The sequence below is a fragment of the Scyliorhinus canicula genome, chromosome 14 (genome assembly GCF_902713615.1).
Source record: "Scyliorhinus canicula chromosome 14, sScyCan1.1, whole genome shotgun sequence".
In the NCBI taxonomy this organism is placed as follows: Eukaryota; Metazoa; Chordata; class Chondrichthyes; order Carcharhiniformes; family Scyliorhinidae; genus Scyliorhinus; species Scyliorhinus canicula.
The window spans coordinates 110,739,694-110,756,091 of NC_052159.1; the positions used below are offsets into that span (position 1 = coordinate 110,739,694).

The window sequence follows — 16,398 nt, forward strand, 5'->3', positions numbered from 1 at the left end:
AACTATTTTTGTTTATTGCTTCTGTATTGGAGGGGGGTTACTGTTTCGCTTTTTCTTTTGTTTTTGTTGGTTAAAACTTGTTGAAAATTTCAATAAACATTATTTTTTTTTAAAAACAGGTGGGCTGGCATTTGAGTTGCCAATTCTGCTCGGTCCGTTCTGTTTCGCCAAATGTGTCCCCTCGTTCTGAGGTTGGGATTTTCCTTTCCCCACTTTTTTCAGGTTCTATGGCATTTCAGCCTGCTGGGTGTTAATTGGGGGTGAGGCTATTTTGTGGTGTTTTTGTCTCCAGGTTAAAAGGGCCTGGTAAGAAATTCCCAAGAGAGAGCCATCTTTCGTGTGACTGCTCAGCTCATGGATGCCACCAGAAGTCTTCAGCTGTAGTATTGTGTACAGTTTTAGGTGCCATATTCTAGGAAAGATGTGAATGCATTGGAGAGAGTGCAGAAGAGGTTTATCAGAAGGTTTCAGGGATGAAAAACTTCAGTTATGATCATAGAATGGAGAGGTTGGGATTGTTCTCCTTGGAGAGAAGAGGCTAAGAGAATATTTGTTGGATGTGTTCAAAATCATGAGGGACATGGACAGCGTAGATAGAGAGAAACTGTTCACCCTCATAAAGAAATCAAGAACATGAGGGCAGAGATTTAAAGTCATTTGCAAAAGAAACAAATGTGATGTGAGGAAATGTTTTTCATACAAAGAGTGGTTCAGGTGTGGAATGCACTGCGTGGAAGGAAGGTTCAATCAAGGCATTCTAGAGGGCATTATATGATCATTTGATTATCCCATGGGTATGGGGAAAAGGCAGGGGAATGGCACTAAGTCATAATGTCCATTTGGAGGGTTTATGCAGACATGATGGGCTGAATGGCCTCCTTCTGAGCCGTAACAATTCTGTAATTCTTTCTGCGATTTATGAATCACTGGTTAGGCCTCAGCTCAAATATTGTGCCCAATCTTGTGCACCATACTTCAGGAAAGATTAAGGCCATGAAGTCAGCACTAATAATATTTTTTACTGGAACCAAGGGATTTGAGATTTCAACTATATTGAGTGCCTAGAGTTGTTCTTATAGCAGAGACGGTTCAGGGAAGACTTAATAGAGGAGTCCAAAATTATGACGGGTTTTGCCTTTGCAAAGGGTTCATTGGCCAGTAATCAGTGGGCATCATTTTAAGATAAAGCAGGTAGAGACAGGTTGGGCCGCCCCATTGATTCCAAATGCTCAATTAACCAATGGATCAATTTACGACAGTTTGAATTCTGACATATTTTGTCTGCGCACTGCATAAATCAAACTCAGTTTCAGGCTCTAATTGATTTAGACCCCTGTCACTTTTGAAAAAATGTGACATTTTAAGTGATGATATTTGTAAAACAAAACTGAGATTCATATATTTGAGTAGATATGCAGACTGCATCACTCTTGTTTCAGCTTACGGGTTATCAAATTTGACAGTCCTCCAGCAACAATGGAGCTATTCCTGCTTGAAACAAGCTTGAAGTAGTGTTTTGCTCTGATCAGTGCCTGTGAAGCTGCAAACCGGACAGAACACAACTTATTTCTCTTGTTAAGTCTCAATTCTTGTGGAATCGGGTCTTCTTAACTCTTGAGTTTATTTTCCCTTTGCACAACGTGAGGCTTATTTATATTGTTATTCCAGCATTTTCATGTCGATGTAAAACGGTCACTTACAGTTTTGCAATAAAATGAAATATCATTTCATTTTATCTGAGGTTGATTCAGAAGGTCAACTGAAGCCGGGACCAAATAAGCTGTTCCTCGCAGATAGTCATACACTGTCTGAGCAATGGATGTGGCCTAAGTTCACCCTCGTGAAAAGCCAAGCCTGAAATGTGATAGACTATGCATCTCATGACACGTGTTTTGGTCTGAAATTGGTATCTGTTGGATATCAGCACTTTTAGTTTTGATTTCAGTTGGGTTTAAACTGGACAATCCAGTGATTATGAATGATTCACATTGCACAACAACATGAGAGTTGAAAGTAGAAAAACCTGGTAAATAAGGAAATTGTGATTGGATAATGCAAAGCTTGGATACCAAAAACATGGGAAAATACACTGATAATGCTTATCTGATTTTACTATTAATTCAATTCCGCAACTCATTTTCTCAGGAGCTCAGAACTGAAAAATGGTTGAACATTCCAAATAATATTCTGAATGATTGCTTCCCCCAAATATTCACAAGGGAAGGCATAAACAACATCCATCCCAAAGCAGCAATAGCAAAGCAAAATTAATGACTCAGACACAAATTAGATATATGGAATTCCTCAACAGGAGAAATTACTCACAACAAACCAATCCCCAGGCATAGATGGTATTTATCTCAGAGCAGTAGACACAGACAAAGGAGTTCAGAATCTGTCAATGCCACTGGAGTGAAGACAGTTAGCTTGAAACAAGAGAAGATGGTGGGCGGGATTCTTCGAGCCCGCGCTGGGTCGGAGAATCCCCGGGGGCCGTACAAATCCCACCACGCCACTCCGACGCCGGGACGCGATTCTCCAGAGAGCGGAGAATCGATGCCATTGGCACCGGCGCAGTTGGCGTGGCGCCGGTCGTAGGCCGCTCTATGCGGCCACCCCCGGCAATTCTTGGTCCGGGATGGGCCGAGCAGCCGTACAAAAAAATCCGAGTGTCGTTGGCGCCGTTCTAACCTGGTCTTACCCGACGGGACCTTAGCATGAATGGATCCGGGGGCGACCTGGTGGGGGGGGGCAAGGGGATCCTCCGCTGTGACCCGGCCCACGATCGGGGCCTACCGATTGGCAGGCCGGCCTCTTGGGCTGGGGGCCTCTTTTGTTCCGCGCCGGCTCCTGTAGCCCTACGCCATGTTGCGTTGGGGCCAGCGCGGAGAAGGGAGCCACCGCACATGCGCAGCAATCGCGGCGCCCATCTGACGCCAGGGATCGGCAGTTGGAGCGGCATGAGTCGCTCCAGTGCCGTGTTGGCCCCCTGTAGGGGTCAGAATGCTGCTCCTGAGGTGATGTTGACACCGTCGAGAAACACAACGGCGTTTACGACGTCGTCAACACAGCCTCAGGATCAGAGAATCCCACCCGGTCATTTAAAAAAAAAAATTAGAGCCAATAAAGCAAATGTAGACAAGTACAGTCCACTTTCTAAGAACTCGCCTTTTCAACAAAGCATTTGGTCTTCTTTCCTAACTCTTCCAATCGGTTTAGCAGCCATTCGTTTATTTCCCTTCTCTATTTCCTCCTTTCGTCAATATAAAAAGTCTTCTTCTTTAAATTACCTCGCGTCTATAGCACCATCCCAGCCTATTCCACCCAAGAGGGGAGGTGGATTTTATGGAGCCCACAATACCAGAAAGCCTGGTGCACCGGGTGATTTAATTAGGTGGTTGTGAAAGTTTGATTTCCCAATGGCAGGTTGAAATGCAGAGGCAAAAGGTGGGACTTTCAGGCCCTTCCTGCCGGTGGGATCTTTCTGTCCCATCAAAATCGACCCCCCCCCCCCCCCTCCCCCCCACCCGCAGTGGTTCCTTGGCAGTTGGGCAGGCGAGTCATGCAAAAGCCTGTAGACTTTGGCAGCACCAGAAGATTCCAATGGCAGACAATGATGCACCACATTCCCCGTCAGGAACCTGCTGCAGGGGTTGGGGTGGAAAATCCCAGCCAAAGTCGGTAGCATGCTTGCAATGTGTTGAGCTTTGCACTAGCCTGTATTTGTTATGTATTTGCATTCCATGAATACTCATTAGGATAGAACTGGTTTTTAATTATGTCCTGCCTTCTATATAAAATCTGCGTGCACGAGGACCTTGTGGCAACCAGTTCATGAGCATTTAAAGGCAGCGTGCACCAGCTAGATTTGTACCGTTAAGTGAAAAGTCAACTTTTTTCTTTGTTTAACACTACAGTACAATGAAGGGGAGCAAGAAAATGGTGACATGCAGAGAGATTTAGGACCAGCAAGAGTGAGTCAATAGTGAGGGAGATTGTGGCGTGGAGTCGGAGGCAGGGAGGAGTGGAATAGGAATCCAGGGGAGGACATAAACTGGGGTTAGGGGGCATGGAAGAGTGAAGTGGAAGAGGCCTGGTGCCCTTAGTATGATGGTCGGTGAGGGAGTTGGGGGACTGGGTCGGGGGAGGTGTCTTGAAATGGGGATAGTCAGTCAAGGTAAGAAAATGAGGGGCATAAAGGCAGTGTCAGTACTGTTCAAATGTGTAGTTATTTCAGGGTATTCAGTCATGTCCCACAGAATGGTGAGTACAACACTGGATACCAACACTAACATCAATAAAGAGTGAACAAATCACTAACTGTTTCTTGCACAATAAAAGAAATGTCCCTTACTCCCTTGCGACTATCAATGTGTGCCAGCCATAAGCCAGTGAATTTAGCCATCTCACGAAGCTAATCTCAACAAATAACAGTGATGCACATACGAATAAAGTGAAACCAATGTAATGTGAAACATTTACAAGTGAAATTTAATTCTGAAAAACACCCATGCCATCGTGGTACTCTTGGGTCTTATGTTTATTGCAATGCAGTTGGGCAGGAAAGCTTTAGCCATGATACATCCCTATTTGACCAGGAGGCTCCTTTATTTCCCACCCATTCCTGCTGCAATGTTAGCTGACAACTGGTTTCACCAATGAAAGACTTCCCCATCACTGAATTGCAAATGCTTTCCACGCATAATGCCAATGTGGTGAATATAACATGGTAAATTCACACTGTATATTGTAAGCGCAGTAGCGTTATCCGACCACTAGGGGGAGTAGCTCTGGGAATGCTCAGGAGCTTGTACAGGGCTCCACCCTTGGCTCCGCCCATGACTCCTCCCCCTAGTGCTGCTGTATAAATACCCTTGTCCAGAGTCAGCCTGCAGTTCACAGAGAGTTCATCAACAGGTAATAGGCTGGCTCTGAAGTAAGTTGATTAAAGCCTAGAATCATATCGGAAACACGTGTCTGGTGAATTGATGGTTCCATCAGCCAACACTTAGAATTTCAATTTGTAATCATGTGAGGAACAGGAAAGGGAGAGAGTGTGTGTAAGTGGCGCACAGTTCCATTACAGTGATCATTGCGGATGGCAGGCTGTTGACAAACTCCCAATCATGCTCCACATGAGATTCTCCCACCTCTCTTCACTTAACCCATTCAACAGATCTTTCCAATCTTTCAACCTCATGCTTATTTACATTTGTCTAAATGCAGCTATGCTATAATAACACAGATGTTTTAATGCTTTCATGGGATGTACGTGTCAGTGGCTAGACCAGCATTTACTATCCATCCCTAATTGCCCTTATGGATGGGGTGGTGAGCCACCTACTTAAACCGCTGTGGCCCTTATGGGTAGATAAACCCACAGTGCTGTTAGTGAGGGAATTCCAGGATTTTGTCTCAGCAACACTGACAAAATGGCAGTTTACTTCCAAGTCAGGATGATGTGTGACTTGGGAAGGAACTTTTAGGTAGTGGTGTTCCCATATGCCTGCTCCATTTGTCCTTCTAAGTGATAATGGTCATAAGTTGGGAGGTGCTCTCAAAGAAACTTTGGTTGTTTGATGCAGTACATCCCACACAGGTGGTAGAGGGAGTGAATGTTTAAGATGGTGGATGGGTCCCAATTGAACAGGCTGCTTTGTCCTGGATGGTGCCTATATTCACTGGAATCTCACTGATCCAGGCAATGTGTATTCTATCACATCCTGATGTGCACCTGGTAGATGTAGGAATGTCTTTGTTCTTGTAGCCATAATATATATGTTACTGGTCCAATTAAGTTTCTAGTCTATGAAGAGGCCCTGGATGTTAATGGTTGGGGATTAAACAACAACATCTATATGCACTAATATTGCACCTTTAAGGTACTAACGCATCTCAAGGTATTCCATAGGAGCATTATGGAGCAAACCTTGAATGGAGTTTGTGCTTAGGATCAAAGAAATGCCCCAGTTCTTCTGGTTTCATTCGCAAAGAACAGTGAGACATTCACTGCTATTTGCTGCAATGAAATTGGAAGTTCCAGGTAGCCAAATTACGCCAGAATCCTGAACTTCTAGTTTGTGAGAAATAGCTCCATGGGAGTCCCTGATGATAGTCCCCCAAGACCTCTCAGCACGTAAACCTGGGCTGTTTGCCTGGTACTTAACTAGATTTTACCCTGATTTGTTGGAGCTGCTTCAAGCAGTCTTTAAAATCAGGAGGCGTGTCTCCACACTCCTGTCTCTTCAGTGCTGCTAAACCCCCAGCATCAACCCTGGCTCACCTCCATCAGTCTCCGTCCACCTCCCCCCCAACATCCTCCGCCCACCTGTTGTCCCCCACTTCTATCCCACAGTTCCCCCTACCAATATGCACCCTTTGTCTCACGCCCTACCACTAGCACACTTGGCTTGCCCGCCTACTGACACCCCTTCTCACTCCCCAACTGGCACCCCCTGCTCAACCACCCCTCTGGAACCTCTCTCCGGGGCATCGCTGAGGGATAGTCAGTCAAGAAAATAAGGGGCATAAAGGGCAGCGGCGAGGATGAGCAGGTCTTTTGGGGGGATGTAGGATAGGTGTGAGAGGTGGACAGTGTGCGAGGGACCCGCAAATCACGTACATGTGTTTTGGGCGTGTCCTAGATTGAGGGGGTTTTGGCAGAGGTTCTCGGGTGTTATTACCATGGTTCTGGGAGTGAGGGTGGCCCCGAGTCAGGAGGTAATGATATTTGGTATGTCGGAAGTACCCAGGAGTGCGGGAGGTGGAGACCGATGTATTGGCCTTTGCCTCCCTGATAGCTTAGAGACAAATTTTGTTATGCTGGAGGGACTCAGAGCAGCCAAAGGCAGGGGTGTGAGTGAGCTACCTGGCAGAATTCCTGCAGTTGGAAAAGATCAAGTTCGCATTGCGGGGTCGATAGAAGGGTTCATTCGGAGATGGAAATCGTTCATCGATTTCTTCAAGGAGGACTGAATTGTCAGAGAGGGGGGGCTTGGTGGGGGTGGGGGGGTAAGGGAGTTAAAACGGGGAAGGGGGGACATAGTTGGGGCTTGGAGATTTTTATGTGTTGCTCTTCTGATAGTCTTTGGTTGCTCTTTTGATATTTTATATATTTATATTTTTGTTCAAAAGCCTTGAATAAAAATACTTTAAAAAAAATATACCTCACTACTAGGCCTCGCATTGCTCCTTGAAAATCAGTGCAGGAGAAGATGTTCTTGGTGCAAGCAGAGGAAAAAATAAGAATGCAATTTAAAATGCAGCATGCATAAAGGCACAGCTTAATCAATGACAGGAAGATCTGGGCTAATAGCTTCTGTTTTCCCAATATTTAACTGGTGGAAATTTCTGCTAATCCACTACAGGACACTTAGACATGAGGTCAAACAATTTAGAGACAGAGGAAGATTAGGGCAGTTGGAAGAGCAGTAAACCAGGTACCATCAATGTACATTGGAAAGCTAATACCATGATTTTGGATGATGTCGCCATGGGGCAGCATGAAGATGAGAAAAGAGAAGGATGAAGGATGGATTTTGGGGGACACTAGAGGTAATACTGCAGAGTAAGAGATGCCATTACAAAGGGTTCTCTGCCTATGACAGGATAGATGCAAATGAAACCAGGCAAGTGTGGTCCAGTTGAGCTGGGTGATGGTCAGAGGTATTGGAACAAAGTCTCAAGCTGAACCATGTCAAAGGCTGCGGACAATTCGAGGAAGATGAGGAGGGACAGTTTACTAATGCCACAGAGAACTAAGATGCCATTTGGGAGTTTGGGAATTCAGCTCTTTTGTCCACATTTGCATCACGTTTGTCATGGATTCTAGGGCTGAATGATGCTGGCAAACCCCAAACGCGATTTATTGAGCAGGTTATTGGTAAGTGCTGTTTGATAGCAGTGTTAACAACCCCCCTTACATCACTCCACCGATGATCAAGTGGACTGATCATGTGGTAATTGGTCAGATTGGGTTGGTTTTGCTTTTTGTGGATAGGACAGAGCTAGGCAAGTTTCCGCTTTGCCGAGTTACTGTTTTAGAAGAGGGAACAAAGTAGCAAAAGGGAAGATGTAGGCCCTGATGCCAGGTTCTTCTTGAAGTGCAATTGATCAGTGGAAAATTGGCTTCAAGGTAGATGAGGAAAGGTGAAGAGGTTAGGTGCTGCAGTTGGGAATCGACTTTTGCGAGGGGGATAATCTGTAGATCTGTTAGCCACCCTCAGTTTTCCAATTTCGGAAATGTAGTGACTTGACCTCAGGTAACATTCATTTGGGTGCCTGTGTTTTCCTGATCTCTCTGGCTCTGCTCAACCTTGGCAGAGCCTAGTACCCTCAGCCTCAGTCGGATGTGAAACTGGAGCCGCTTTGAGCCGAAGTTGTTCGGTAATCTCCGGAGCGGCCCGAGGCGCGATGCATTGTGGGTATATGTGTCGAAGTCCTTTCCCATATTTACCCGAACCGCCATTTTGTCGCTGTTTCCGCCGTGTCTCCGGGGCCTCGGGGAAACCTGCGAGTTGGAAGCCATCACGGAAGCTCGAGTCGGTAAACGGGCTCCTTCCTCGGTTACCGGAAGTCAGGGTGGCGCCATCCCGGATCCAGACTCCTCTCTTCTCCAACCCCCCCTCCCCCCCTCCTGTTCCCGGGATCGGGGGGCTGCGCCGGCGGCGATGGGCAGGTCTCGGAGCCGCAGCTCGTCCCGCTCCAAACACGCCAAGAGCAGTAAACACGGCAAGCGGCGGACACGCTCTCATTCGCGGGACAAGGAGAGGCCGCGCAAACGCTCCAAGTCTCGGGAGAAGAAGAGCCGCAGGCACGCAGCCAACCGAGAGTCGCGCTCCCGTTCCCGCTGCCGAACTACCCCGGAGCGCATCGACATCTTCGGCCGCAATCTGAGCAAGAGGAGCAGCTTGGACGAAAAACAGAAGCGGGAGGAGGAGGAAAAGAAAGCCGAGCTGGAGAGGCAACGCAAGATGTGAGTGGGGGGGGAAGCAACAGAGCTGGGGCCTCTTCCATGTTAGCCCGCCGCGGCCTAGTCCGAAAGGAGATGGGGATGGTTCTCCTTACGCCACGGCCTCGATTTTAAATAATTGCGGGCTCGGATAGGAGGGATTCTCGATGACTTCCTTATTGGAAAGGATCTTGTATGTATGTAGTAGTGGAGGTGGGGAATATGTTACTAGCGGGCTAATGCGGTGGATTTACAGGCTAATTGTGATGGTTTCTGTCCAGTTGCCAATCTAAAATGGCAGCCTGGGCCCTGACCCTCTTCATTAGGGGAAGAGCATTTACAGTCCCCAATTCTTTTGACAAAGGTTTCACTCCACCTGTGTTGGGGAAAGTATTGGGGGGTCGCCCAGGATTACATGGTGTGCAGTTTCTTACTGTTCAAGGTTTACTTCGTTAGCTATTTCTGGTAATCAGTTGCAGATTATTACTCCATAACCTTGCAGTGATTACATAAAAGCCATTAATCCTTGCGTAAGGATTTCATTAATATACTGTACCAACTCTGCAAGTTAACAGAGATATTGAGAGAGTCATTGTTAATGAAAGATTATCTTGCACTGGTTAATGAAGGCGACATAATTGAAAAAAAGCTCAGGGAAATTGGAAAGGACTCTTCCAATTGAAAAATGAACATGGGCAGTTTGAGGCTGAATGGGTACTCCGATTCCATGAGTGTTCTGGCAAGTTCTATTGAGCGATATTTCACAAAATGATATCCAAAAATGCGTTATGTTAAAATGGATGAAACAAATATGACCCTATGCATGCCTACTGTTTTAGTTGCAGTCTGCAGACAGTTCCAGTTTTATAACTAGGATCTTGATGTACATGAGCTGTCGTCCTTTTGCAGGTTTCTGTGCAAACATGTCCAATCTAGGGAATAGGGTTACATCTCTTAAGAGTCTAAAACAATGAAAGGTGATCTAATTGGAACAAACAAAATTCTTAAGAGCTTGCCAGGGTATATTCTGGAATCCGCTGCCTGAGTGGAGGTAGGTTTGAACAAGGCACTCTGAATTGGATTATTGTCGAAAAGAATGTGCAGGCTAATGGTGCATTGCTCCTTCAGAGTCAAATTCGACTGTCCAAATGGTGACCCCCCTGCACTGTAACAATTCTGTGAGATGTTGAGAAGATTTTTGCCAAGTTGGGGAACCACAAACATGAGGGCACAGTCTTCAGATGAGGAATTGATTATTTAGGACTGAGACGCGAAATTTCTTCACTCCCAAGAACTGAATCTCTACCCCGAGAACTATGGAAGCTCAATTGTTGAATTGTGAATCTCTACCATGAGAACGATGGAGGCTCAGTTGTTGAGTATATTCAAGACACATTGATAGATTTTTGGACATTAAGAGAATCAAGGCAAATTGGTACAGTGTGGGAAGTTGGATTTGAGGCACTCCCCTGAATCTTGGAGCAAGCTTGTTGGACTGAGTTGCCCATCATTGCTCCTATCGCTTACACTTTGAGGTCTGCATTCTTCAAGCTTCTCCTTGACTCTGCTCCCACCAAACTATTGATCACTGAATTATTTTTCCTGCCTTCAATGTTTGCTGCTCTCCCTAGGTACTGATCCACTTTGTGAGAAAATGCTAGTGTTGTGGTAATTCCAATGGACTCATAATGGGATCAAATTTTAGAACAGTAAAGCACAGTACCGGCCCTTCAGCCCACGATGTTGTGCCGACCATTTATCCTAATCTAAGATAACCTAGCCTACACCCTTTCAATTTACTGCTGTCCATGTGCCTAAGAGTTGCTTAAATGTCCCCAATGACACTGACTCCACCGCCTCTGCTGGCAGTGCATTCCACACACCCACCAGTCTCTGTGTAAAGAACCTACCTCTGACATCTCCCATATACCTTCCTCCAATCACCTTGAAATTGTGTCCCCTCGTGACAGCCATTTCCACCCTGGCGAAAAGTCTCTCTGGCTATCCACTCTATCCAAGCCTCTGATCACCTTGTACACCTCTATCAAGTCACCTCTCTGCATTCTTTCTTCATAAGGCATGCCCTCCAGTCCAGGCAGCATTCTGGTAAATCTCCTCTGTACCCTCTCCAAAGCATCCACATCCTTCCTAAAATGAGGCGACCAGAACTGGACATAATATTCCAAGTGTGGGCTAACTAGAGTTTTATAAAGCTGCAGCAAAACCTCGCGGCTCTTAAACTCAATCCCCCTGTTAATGAAAGCCAACACACCATGCGCCTTTTTAACAACCCTATCAACCTGGGTGGCAACTTTCAGGGATCTATGTATGTTGACCCCAAGATCCCTCTGTTCCTCCACACTTCCAAGAATCCTGCCGTAACCCTGTATTCAGCTTTCAAATTCGACCTTCCAAAATGAATCACTTCACATTTATCAAGGTTGAACTCCATCTGCCACTTCTCAGCCCAGCTCTTCATCCTGTCAATGTCCTCTTGTAACCTGCAACAACCCTCAACACTATCTGCAACTCCACCAACCTTTGCGTCATCGGCAAACTTACTAACCCACCCTTCCACTTCCTTATCCAAGTCATTTATAAAAGCCACAAAGAGCAGAGGTCCCAGAACAGATCCTTGCGGGACACCACTGGTCACCGACCTCCAGGCGGAATACTTTCCATCCAGTAACACTCACTGTCTTCTTTTGGCCAGCCAATTCTGTATCCAGCCAGCCAAATTTCCCTGTATCCCATGCCCTGTAACTTTCTGAATGAGCCTACCATGGGGAACCTTATCAAATGCCTTACTGAAAATGAAAATCGCTTATTGCCATAAGTAGGCTTCAATGAAGTTACTGTGAAAAGCCCCTAGTCACCACATTCCGGCGCCTGTTTGGGGAGGCTGGTACGGGAATTGAACCGTGCTGCTGGCCTGCCTGGGTCTGCTTTAAAAGCCAGCGATTTAGCCCAGTGTGCTAAACCAGCCCCTTACTGAAATCCATATACACCACATCCACTGCCCGACCTTTATTAATGTGTCTCGTCACATCCTCAAAGAATTCAATGAGGCTTGTGAGGCATGACCTGCCCCTCACAAAGCCATGCTGATTATCTTTAATCGAACTATGTTTTTCTAAATAATCATAAATCTAATCTCTCAGAATCCTTTCCAATATTTTGCTCACCACAGACGTAAGACTGATGGGTCTGTAATTCCCAGGGATTTCCCCATTTCCTTTCTTGAATAGGGGAACAGCATTCGCCTCCCTCCGATCATCCGGTACTACTCCAGTGGAGAGTGAGGACGCAAAGATCATCGTCAACAGCGCAGCAATCTCCTCCCTTGCTTCCCGTAGTAACTTTGGGTACATCCCGTCAGGCCCAGGGAACTTATCTATCCTGATGCTTTTCAAAATTTCCAGCAGATCCTCCTTCTTAATATCAACCTGTTTGAGTCTATTAACCTGGTTCACACTGTTCTCATGGGCAACAAGGTCCCTCTCTAGTGAATACTGAAGCAAAGTATTCATTTAGGGCATCCCCACCTCTTCAGATTCTAGGCACAAGTCACTATCCCTGTCGGCCCTACTCTCACTCTGATCATCCTTTTATTTCTCACAAGTGTTGAACACCTTGGGGTTTTCTCTAATCTTTCCCGCCTGGGGTTTTTCATGCCCCTTTCTAGCTCTCCTCAGTCCATTTTTAAGTTCATTCCTGGCTACCTTGTAACCCTGTAGAGCTGAGTCAGAAATGGCAGCTAGTGAAATTTAAATTCAATTAATAAAAATTCTGGCATTGGAAGTTAGTTTCAGTAATGGTAACCAAGAAGCTATCATAAATTGTTATAAAGACCCATCCGGTTCACCAATGTCCCTTTAGGAAACACGTTCTAGCAACTGCCATTCAGTTGCCCACTCACTCAACTTGTTCAATTCACACTGAAAGATCTCTCCTCACAGCTCCCTCCCACACAATTTGATGTAATCTGCAAATTTGGGGACGTCTTCTTGATGTGTTTGAAGCCTTTGATACATTTTGACGAACGTCCAATGCCGCTCTTATCCAGTTGGTGAGGACTGCCCTCGTCTGGTTCCATTCTTCTCTATTCACTCAGAGCCAAAGAATCATCTGCAGTTGCTTCTCTATACACTCCCACACAATTATCTCTGGACTCCTCCGAAGTTCTAGCCTTGATGCCCCCTCTGCTTGCTGCCCCTCCGTGACATCATCGAAAATCACATTGTCATGTTTCAAATGTGTGTTGACAAATCCCAGTTCTACCTCTCTCACCCCCTCCACTATTGCTAAATTGCCAGTGGTTTCTTGACATTCAGTTCTGGATAAGCAGAAATTTTGTTGCAAAATATTGGGTCCCCATCACAAAGTTCATTACTTAGCCACCAACTCCATCCTTCTCACTGACAACTGTCATGAGGCCGGACCAGACTATTTGCAACTTCAATGTCATATATGACTCATATCCCTGCCATCACCAAGACCACTAACTTCCACCTCCATAACATTTCCTGACTCCTCCCCGCTTCAACTCATGGAACAAAAGAACAAAGAAAAGTACAGCACAGGAACAGGCCCGTCGGACCTCCAAGCCCGTGCTGACCATGCTGCCCGTCTAAACTAAAATCTTCTACACTTCCTGAGTCCGTATCCCTTTATTCCCATCCTATTCATATATTTGTCAAGATGCCCCTTAAATGTCACGATCGTCCCTGCTTCCACCACCTCCTCCAGCAGCGCGTTCCAGGCACCCATTACCCTCTGTGTAAAAAAAAAACTTGCCTCGTACATCTCCTTTAAACCTTACCCATCGCACCTTAAACCTATGCCCCTGAGTAATTGACCCCTCTATCCTGGGGGAAAGCATCTGTCTATGCCCCTCATAATCTTGCAGACCGTTATCAGGTTGCCCCTCAACCTCCGTCGTTCCAGTGAGAACAAACCGAGTTTATTCAACTGCTGCCCATAGCTAATGCCCTCCATACCAGGCAACATCCTGGTAAATCTCTTCTGCACCCTCTAAAGCCTCCACATCCTTCTGGTAGTGTGGCGACCAGAATTGAACACTTTACTCCAAGTGTGGCCTAACTAACGTTCTATACAGCTGCAACGTGACTTGCCAATTCCTATACTCAATGCCCCGGCCAATGAAGGCAAGCATGCCGTATGCCTTCTTGACTACCTTCTCCACCTGTGTTGCCCCTTTCAGTGACCTGTGGACCTGTACACCTATATCTCTCTGACTTTCAATACTCTTGAGGGTTCTACCATTCACTGTATATTCCCTACCTGCATTAGACCTTCCAAAATGCATTACCTCACATTTGTCCGGATTAAACTCCATCTGCCATCTCTCCACCCAAGTCTCCAAACGATCCTGCTGTATCCTCTGACAGTCCTCATCGCTATCCGCTATTCCATATTTATCCTTCTGCACAGGAACATGCCGGTCCTGAATTCCTTTCAACTGACATTTGAAAGCCTGCCACATGTCAGATGTTGATTTACCCTCAAACATCCTCCCCCAATCTAGGTTCTTCAGTTCTCGCCTAATATTGTAATAATTAGCCTTCCCCCAATTTAGCACGTTCACCCGAGGACCACTCTTATCCTTGTCCACCAGCACTTTAAAACTTACTGAATTGTGGTCACTGTTCCCGAAATGCTCCCTTACTGAAACTTCTACCACCTGGCTGGGCTCATTCCCCAATACCAGGTCCAGTACAGCCCCTTCCCTTCCCTAGTTGGACTGTCTACATATTGTTTTAAGAAGCCCTCCTGGATGCTCCTTACAAACTCTGCCCCATACAGGCCCCTAGCACTAAGTGAGTCCCAGTCAATATTGGGGAAGTTGAAGTCGCCCATCACAACAACCCTGTTGTTTTTACTTGTTTCCAAAATCTGTCTACCTATCTGCTTCTCTATCTCCCGCTGGCTGTTGGGAGGCCTGTAGTAAACCCCCAACATCGTGACTGCACCCTTCTTATTCCTGATCTCTACCCATATAGCCTTGCTGCCCTCTGACGTGTCCTCCTGTAGTACAGCTGTGATATTCTCCCTAACCAGTAGTGCAACTCCGCCACCCCTTTTACACCCCCCCCCCCCCCCCTCCCCCATATCCCGCCTGAAACATCTAAATCCTAGAACGTTTAGCTGCCAATCCTGTCCTTCCCTCAACCAGGTCTCTGTAATGGCAACAACATTACAGTTCCAAGTACTAAAAAATACATATGCACTTCAGGCCACCAGACCCGCTGTTTTCAGCAACATCTCCCTGTCTGCTCTTCCTCAGAGCCTTACTGGCCCTTTTCCCTCGCCCTAACCCTAACCCTTAATGCTTTCACCTTCTGACCTATTGCTCCGGTACCCACCCCCCGCCATACTGGTTTAAACCCTCCCTTGTGACACCAGCAAACCTCGCGGCCAGGATATTTATGCCTCTCCAGTTTAGATGCAACCCGTCCTTCTTGTTCAGGTCACACCTGCCCCGGAAGAGCTCCCAGTGGTCCAGATAACGGAAACCCTCCCTCCTACACCAGCTGTTTAGCCACGTGTTTAGCTGCTCTATCTTCGTATTTCTAGCCTCACTGGCACGTGGCACAGGGAGTAATCCCGAGATTACAACCCTGGAGGTCCTGTCTTTTAGCTTTCTGCCTAGCTCCCTGAACTCCTGCTGCAGGACCTCATGCCCCTTCCTGCCTATGTCGTTCGTATCAATATGTACAATGACCTCTGCCTTTTTGCCCTCCCCCTTCAGGATGTCCTCTACCCTTCCAGAGACATCCTGGACCCTGGCACCAGGGAGGCAACATACCATCCTGGAGTCTCTTTCACGTCCACAGAAGCGTCTATCTGTGCCCATGACTATAAGAGTCCCCTGTGACTATTGCTCTTCTGCGCTTTGACCCTCCCTGCTGAACATCAGAGCCAGCCGTGGTGCCACTGCTCTGGCTGCCCTGCTGTTTTCCCCTGATAGGCTATTCCCCCCGACAGTATCCAAAGGGGTATACCTGTTCGAGAGGGGGACAGCCACAGGGGATTCCTGGACTGACTGCCTGCCCCTTCTTGTGGTCACCCATTTCTCTGCCTGCACCTTGGGTGTGACCACATTTATATAACTGCTATCTGTGACGCTTTCCGCCACCTGCATGCTCCTAAGTGCATCCAACTGCTGCTCCGACGGAACCATGCGGTCTGAGGAGCTCTAGTTCGGTGCACTTTCTGCAGATGAAGCCATCCGGGACGCTGGAAGCCTCCCGGACCTGCCACATCTCACAGTCAGAGCCCTGTACCCCTCTAATTGACATTGCGTCAATTAATTAGTAAATTAAATTGAAAATTTTTTTTTATTTTTTTTAAAAGTTACTGTTAACTAGATGTTTTCTAGCACTAGATTTCTACTATAAATGTGAAAGCTGGAACATTCATCCATG

At 46.5% G+C, this 16,398-nt stretch overlaps 1 protein-coding gene across 2 annotated transcripts in view; it reads left to right on the top strand.

Moving 5' to 3' along the window:
- The first annotated feature begins 8,430 nt into the window (after positions 1-8,430).
- arglu1b (arginine and glutamate rich 1b) overlaps positions 8,431-16,398 on the top strand; it is a 60,443-nt gene continuing 52,475 nt past the window's right edge. Inside the window, exon 1 of one of the 2 annotated variants that reach the window (XR_005463287.1) lies at positions 8,431-8,974. Coding sequence is in view for 1 of the 2 variants with exons in the window: in XM_038819066.1 (XP_038674994.1) it covers positions 8,670-8,974 (305 nt within the window). In the remaining variant the exon portion in view is untranslated. The remainder of the gene's footprint in view (positions 8,975-16,398) is intronic. The other variant, XM_038819066.1, reaches the window with a different exon arrangement.